Source organism: Gobio gobio (genome assembly GCF_949357685.1).
Source record: "Gobio gobio genome assembly, chromosome: 25".
Lineage (NCBI taxonomy): Eukaryota > Metazoa > Chordata > Actinopteri > Cypriniformes > Gobionidae > Gobio > Gobio gobio.
In genome coordinates, this window is record NC_137121.1 from 41894026 (window position 1) to 41901525 (window position 7500).

At 56.0% G+C, this 7500-nt stretch overlaps 1 protein-coding gene across 3 annotated transcripts in view; it reads left to right on the forward strand.

Moving 5' to 3' along the window:
* fanca (FA complementation group A) overlaps nt 1-7500 on the forward strand; it is a 64504-nt gene that overhangs the window by 47390 nt on the left and 9614 nt on the right. For all 3 annotated transcript variants that reach the window (XR_013815955.1, XM_079809157.1, XM_079809156.1), the window contains exons 26-35: nt 1-11; nt 125-301; nt 748-821; nt 915-1043; nt 1127-1190; nt 1305-1459; nt 1521-1617; nt 1701-1757; nt 1909-2013; nt 2124-2239. The exon at nt 1-11 is cut by the window's left edge and continues 83 nt beyond it. Coding sequence is in view for 2 of the 3 variants with exons in the window: in XM_079809157.1 (XP_079665283.1) it covers nt 1-11; nt 125-301; nt 748-821; nt 915-1043; nt 1127-1190; nt 1305-1459; nt 1521-1617; nt 1701-1757; nt 1909-2013; nt 2124-2239 (985 nt within the window). In the remaining variant the exon portion in view is untranslated. The remainder of the gene's footprint in view (nt 12-124; nt 302-747; nt 822-914; nt 1044-1126; nt 1191-1304; nt 1460-1520; nt 1618-1700; nt 1758-1908; nt 2014-2123; nt 2240-7500) is intronic.

Sequence of the window (7500 nt, forward strand, 5' to 3'; positions counted from 1 at the left end):
TTTATAAAAAGGTACAGAAGCAGTCACACTCGCCTGCTCTTCAGAGTGACGTATATTAACACGTGTGTGTGTGTGTGTGTGTGTGTGTGTGTGTGTGTGTGTGTGTGTGTGTGTGTGTGTCCAGGCTCAGTATGTCATGGCCAGACTCGTCCCAGAGACGCGAGCGCACATGAGCGATGAAGACGAGTGTGACGCGTACTCAGATGTGACCTCTGACCTGACCGGGCGAGTGAAGGACTCCGCCCTGGCTCTGTGGACACACACTCAGATCCGATCGCTGAGGGAACTGCCTCAGTATCAGGTGTGTGTGTGTGTGTGTGTGTGTGTGTGTGTGTGTGTGTGTGTGTGTCCGATCGCTGAGGGAACTGCCTCAGTATCAGGTGTGTGTGTGTGTGTGTGTGTGTGTGTGTGTGTGTGTCCGATCGCTGAGGGAACTGCCTCAGTATCAGGTGTGTGTGTGTGTGTGTGTGTGTTTGTGTGTGTTTGTGTGTGTTGTGTGTGTGTGTGTGTGTGTGTGTGTGTGTGTGTGTGTGTGTGTGTGTGTGTGTGTGTGTGTGTGTGTGTGTGTGTGTGTGTGTGTGTCCGATCGCTGAGGGAACTGCCTCAGTATCAGGTGTGTGTGTGTGTGTGTGTGTCCGATCGCTGAGGGAACTGCCTCAGTATCAGGTGTGTGTGTGTGTGTGTGTGTGTGTGTGAGTGTGTGTGTGTGTGTGTGTGTGTGTTGCTCATATTCTCTTCTGTCATCAGCTCAGTTTCTCCGAGTGGCTCGCCGCTGAGCTGCAGGTTCGACGGAGCCGAGATGCCCTGACGGATTCAGAGAGGTACAGCAGCACACACACACACACACACACACACACACACACACACCTGTACAGCGCAGCGTGACGGTGTGTGTGTGTGTGTGTGTGACTCAGGCAGGAGTACGAGCAGTGGGCGTGTGAGCAGCACTATCTGCACCTGCTGAAGCATGATGGGGGCTGTGGAGGAGACGTCCCTCAGCTGTGCGCTGACATCATCACTGCGGTCCTGGACCAGCACACAGCGTACGGACACACACACACACACACACACTCCAGAGTAACCTCAGCTCACGCTTCAGCTCACGTGTGTGTGTGTGTGTGTGCAGGTCACGGACCGCAGGGCGTACCCACACTGACAGCTGCCTGCCGGACATCCTGTCGCTCTTACAGGTGCTGCTCCGTGCCCTTTGACCCCTGGCAGTGGTTCCGTCACGCCGAGCCTCTGACAGGCGTGTGCTCGTCATGCACACGCGTGTGGAGCTCACTGATCTGCTCTCTCCGCAGGCGCTGCTGTATGAAGTGGCCACTCAGCACAGCGCGTCACATGACACGGCTCACTTCCTCTGGGACCTGATTGACAGCAGGTGCTCGGTGACCCCTGACCCCGACAGCATGGGACAGGAGCTGAAGTACCAGCAGACGCTTCATGACGTCAGCCGGTAAGTGTCCTCCACACGCGTGTGCTGCTGTGAGGCGTGTGCTGATGCCGTGTTCCCTCAGGGTCCTGCTGCTGCTTCCTGCCGCCCTGCTGCTGATGACCCCTGACCTCAGAGCCCTGGACGGCCAGCGGATGATCCGGCACATCACCCACGCTCAGGTCAGCTTCCCTCATGAGACACGCGTGATCAGTGATGTGAGGCGTGTGAGTAACGTGTGTGTGTGTGTGTGTGTGTGTCTCAGAGGAGGGCGTGTTCTGCTGGCCTGCTGTCCTTCAGCCTCACGGCTCACTTCCTCAAAGTAGGTGCAGCGTTTTCTAAAGTCTCAGTGTGGAATCAGAAGAATGCAGACGCAGCCCTGGTGTGTGTGTGTGTGTGTGTGTGTGTGTGTGTGTGTGTGTGTGTGTGTGTGTGTGTGTGTGTGTGTGTGTGTGTGTGTGTGTGTGTTTCAGGCGGTGCTGAGTGTCGGCGCGAGCTGTGCCGCTCCTGCTGAGGCGGTGAATGCGTGTGTGTTGGAGCTCCACGATCAGTGTCCGCTGCTGCCGCTGTCTGCTGTGGTAAAGCCCCTGTGTGTGTGTGTGTGTGTGTGTGTGTGTGTGTGTGTGTGTGTGTGTGAATGACGTCTGAGCCTGACTCTGTGTGTGTGTGTGTGTGTGTGTGTGTGCAGCGCTGGTGGAGGCGTCTCTCTGGGGCGCTCGGCTCACAGTGGAAGCGTCTGACTGGACGAGACGCGCTGCCTGAACAGCTGCAGATGCTGGACGACACACACCGCTGGAGCTCACGGTACACACACACACACACAAACCGCTGGAGCTCACGGTACACACACACACACACACACACACACACACAAACCGCTGGAGCTCACGGTACACACACACACACACAAACCGCTGGAGCTCACGGTACACACACACACACACACATCTGTGTTACATCACAGCGCCTCAGATTCTGAGCAGGTGAAGATGGGCGTCGCTCCGCCTCCAAACACACTCTGTGCGGTGCCAATGAAATATAACACACACTGACCAAAGACATCTAAACCAATCAAACACAGGAGACGAGACCCTAAAGAGAGAACACACAGCTGCTGCCCATATAATTAGAATGTCATCAAAAAGTTGGTTTATTTCACTAATTCCAATTAAAACTTGAAACTTGTATATTATATTCATTCATTACACACTGATATATTTCAAATATTTATTTCTTTTAATTTTGATGATTATAACTGACAACTAAGGAAAATCCCAAATTCAGTATCTCAGAAAATTAGAATATTGTGAAAATGTGGAGTGCAATAAGTGAGGAGACAAGAGACGGAGATGCGTCGAGTCAGCTTTATTCTCCACTTTTAATTCAACTCAACTCAACAGCGAGTGAGATCAAAACATCACAACGAACGTTTTCAACCGGAAACACATATCGCCTCCTTCTCCCTTAAAGGTACAGTCCCTTAGTGAATGTCTCTAACAGTCCTCTTTGTGGGTCACCACACAGGCCCCCCCAGAATCCACCTATAAAAACAGGGCCAGATCGAACACTATTCACTAGTGCAAAACAGAACAGTCCAGCTCCTAACAGTCCCTACAAGAGTCAACGTATAGGGGAGCGGACCAGGCGGCCATACCGGCTGCGCTTAACAGGAGGGGGGCAAAGGGAAAAGGGCGGGGCAGGGGCAGCGCCAGGGGCCGGGGCCGAGGCTGCTGCTGGAGGTCGCCCTCTCCGTGGGGGCTGGGCCAGCTGAAGCGGTTCACCAATATCCACATGAGCAGGCTTGAGCCGGTCTATAGCCACCCGCTCAGGCCTGCCCCCCATATCCACAACAAAGTTCTTAGACCCTCCGGCCAGGACACGGAAGGGCCCATCGTAGGGGGGCCGCAGCGGGGTACGATGGCCATCGTGGCGGATGAAAACATACTTGGGCACGTAGGACTGGGGGAGGCCATGGTGAGATGTCGGAATGGGCACAAAAGCGTCTGCAATATCCCGGGACACGGCACGATGGGCGGCAACCGACCACGGGGCCGTGGCCTCTGGAAGAAACTCCCCAGGGACGCGCAGAGGCTGGCCGTACACCAGCTCGGCTGATGAGGCTTGAAGATCCTCCTTGGGGGCGAAGGCCAAGCATGACCCATGGGAGGCGGTCAGCCCAGTTGTTGCCCGTAAGGCTGGCCCTGAGCGCGGCCTTCATGTCACGATGAAACCGCTCGCAAAGTCCGTTACTCTGTGGGTTGTAGGCTGTGGCACGGTGGACTTTCACCCCCAGGACCTCGGCGACTGCCGTCCAAAGCTCTGATGTAAACTGCGGACCTCGGTCCGAAGAGAGGTCGGACGGTGTGCCGAAACGGACCACCCAAGCCGTAATAAATGCCCGGGCCACTTCGGCTGATGTAGTGGAGGACAGGGGAACCACTTCTGGCCACCTAGTGGTCCTGTCCACCATGGTGAGGAGGTAGGTATAACCACGGGAGGGGGGAAGTGGGCCCACCTGGTCCACATTCACATGATCGAACCGTCTCTCTGGCACTTTAAAGGGTGCCAAAGGGGCCTTGGTATGACGCGTCACCTTTGCGCGCTGGCACGCCACACAGGCAGCAGCCCTGGCCCTAACGTCCCTCCGCAGGCCTGCCCAGACGATCTTGGCCCCCACCAGCTTGGTAGAGGCCTTCACCCCGGGGTGGGAAAGGCCGTGGATAGCGTCAAAAACCTTGTGCCTCCAGCCAGCAGGTACCATGGGGCATGGTTGGCCAGTGGAGACATCGCAGAGGAGTGTAGTGTTGGCCGTGTCAAACACCACCTCTTCTATGAGCAGCGTCGTGGGGGCCGTCCTGTAGGCTTGCACCTCAGAGTCCGTGGTCTGGTCCTCAGCCATGGCTGCGTAGTCGAGACCCAAGTGGATGGATCCAGTGACTGCCCGGGAGAGGCAGTCGGCGACTAAATTATCTTTGCCGGCCACATGCTGAATGTCAGTGGTGTACTCTGAGATGGCAGAGAGCTGGCACTGCTGTCGACCAGACCATGGCTCCGAAGACTTGGCCATGGCGAATGTCAGCAGCTTGTGGTCAACGAAAGCCGTGAACCGCCGGCCCTCCAACAGGAAACGGAAATGACGGGTGACGAGGAACTCCTAGGACCTAGGAGCACCCTGTCGAAGGTGCTGTATTGCCTCTCATTGTCACGGAGCTTCCAGGTGAAAAAGGCCAGCGGCTGCCAGGCTCCGCCCACCCACTGTACACTCACAGCCCCCACGGCATAATCAGAGGTGTCCGTGGTAAGAGCAACTGGGGCGGTCGGAGACGGGTGCGCCAGCAGAGCAGCGTTGGCCAGCGCGGTTTTGGCAGCCTCAAAAGCATCATACATCCCCGGGGACCAGTCCAACACGTCCGCCGGTTTTCCACCCCGCAAGGCGTCGTACAAGGGTCGCATGAGTTGGGCCGCATGGGGGAGGAAACGGTTGTAGAAGTTCACCATGCCCAGAAACTCCTGCAGGGACTTCACGGTGCGTGGGCGTGGGAAACTGGCTACGGCGTCCACCTTGGCAGGGAGGGGGACAGCCTCCTGCGGGGTGACGTGGTGGCCGAGGAACGTGATGGACGACCGGCCAAACTCGCACTTGGCCGGTTGATGATGAGACCGTGCTCACTGAGCCGGCCAAACAACTGCCGGAGTTGCGTCAAGTGGTCGTCTGCGGACGCGCTGGCCACGAGAATGTCGTCCAAATAAACAAAGAGGAAAGGCATGTCCTGCAGCACAGAGTCCATGAGGCGCTGAAACGTCTTCGCTGCCCCCTTGAGGCCAAAAGGCATCCTTAGGAATTCGAAAAGGCCAAAGGGTGTGATGACTGCTGTCTTGGGGACATCCTGCGGGTGGAGAGACACCTGGTGGCAACCGCGCACCAGGTCCACCTTTGAAAAATGGGGGCGCCGGCTAGGTGGGCGGAGAAATCTTGAATGTGCGGCACTGGGTACCAATCGGGGGTGGTGGCGTTGTTCAGGCGACGGAAATCACCACAGGGACGCCAACCGCCATCAGCTTTGGTCACCATGTGTAGGGGGGAGGCCCACGGGCTGTTGGAGCGGCGCACGATGCCGAGGTGCTCCATGGTGGCGAACTCCTCCCTGGCGATCGCGAGCTTGCCAGAGTCGAGGTGCCGGGCCCGTGCATAGACCGGGGGGCCCACTGTGGTAATGTAGTGCTCCACGCCATGCTTAGCCACCGCCGATGAGAACGTGGGCGTGGTGATGTCAGGGAATTCAGCCAGCAGGCGTTGATACAGGTCCCCGGTGGCAAGCGTGTTTGACAGACAAAGCGCCCCCGCCCCTCCAAGCGTGCAGAGGTACGAAGCAAAAGAGAGGGCGTCGATCAAGCGGCAGTTCGTAACATCCACCAACAGTCTGTAAGCGCAGAGGAAATCCGCCCCCAGGAGAGATGTAGACACGGCGGCTATTACGAAGTCCCAGCCGAAACGGGGCGGCGTCCATCGGCGGGCCATGCCCACCAGCTATGGTGTCCACAGGCTTCGCTGGCAGGATGCTGCACTGAGCCCCCGAATCGACCAGCAGCCGCCGGCCGGACAAGGGCTCAGTGATGAATAACAGCTTGCAGTCGCGGCCAACGCCCATAGCTGCTAATGAGCGCCGGCCCTGGCTTTTCCCTGGGCTCCAAAACTGCAAGGCTGGCGACACTGCTTGGCTTTGGCCCCAAACCTGGAGTGGTAGTAACACCACCCGTCCTCGCGCTGTCGGCGGGCTGTCACAGCAGCTGCGGTGTCTGGGTCATCCACAAGGGGTTGAGGCGGGGCAGACGTGTGCTGGGGGACAAACTGCTGCCGGTTGGCGAGGAAAATCCTGTCTGCCTCCACCACCAGCATTCTCACCACCGTCGTTGTGTGACATAATTCAGCCGTATCCAACTCGCGTCGGGGTCACCAAATGTGGAGTGCAATAAGTGAGGAGACAAGAGACGGAGATGCGTCGAGTCAGCTTTATTCTCCACTTTTAATTCAACTCAACTCAACAGCGAGTGAGATCAAAACATCACAACAAACGTTTCAACCGGAAACACATATCGCCTCCTTCTCCCTTAAAGGTACAGTCCCTTAGTGAATGTCTCTAACAGTCCCCTTTGTGGGTCACCACAAAAAGGTTGAATATTGAAGACACCTGGAGCCACACTCTAATCAGCTGATGAACTCACAACACCTGCAAAGGCTTTAAATGGTCTCTCAGTCTAGTTCTGTAGGCCACACAATCATGGGGAAGAAGCTGACCTGACAGCTATCCAAAAGACGACCTTTGACCCCTTGCACAAGGAGGGCAAGACACAAAAGGTCATTGCAGAAGAGGCTGGCTGTTCTCAGAGCTCTGTGTCCAAGCACATTCATAGAGAGGCGAAGGGAAGGAAAAGATGTGCTAGAAAAAAGTGTTCGAGCAATAGGGATAACCGCACCCTGGAGAGGATTGAGGAACAGAACCCATTCAAAAATGTGATTCACAAAGAGTGGACTGGAGCTGGAGTCAGTGCTTCAAGAACCACTACACACAGACGTATGCAATACATGGGTTTCAGCTGTCGCACTCTTGACCAACAGACAGCGTCAGAAGCGTCTCGCCTGGGCTGAAGACAGACTGGACTGGACTGAGTGGCCAGAGTTATGTTCTCTGATGAAGTCAATCCGGGTCCAGAGTCTGCAGGAAGAGAGGAGAGACACACAATCCACACTGCTGGAGCTCCAGTGTAAAGTTTCCACAGTCAGTGATGGTTTGGGGTGCCATGTCATGCGCTGGTGTTGGTCCACTGTGTTTTCTGAGGTCAGAGGTCAATGCAGCCGTATAGCAGGAAGTTTTAGAGCACTTCATGTTTCCTGCTGCTGACCAACTTTATGGAGATGCAGATTTCATTTTCCAGCAGGACTGGAACCAGCACACAGTGCCAAAGCAACCAGTACCTGGATTAAGGACCATGGTATCCCTGTTCCTGATTGGCCAGCAAACTCACTGAATTTGGGATTTTCCTTCGTTGTCAGTTATAATCAGCAA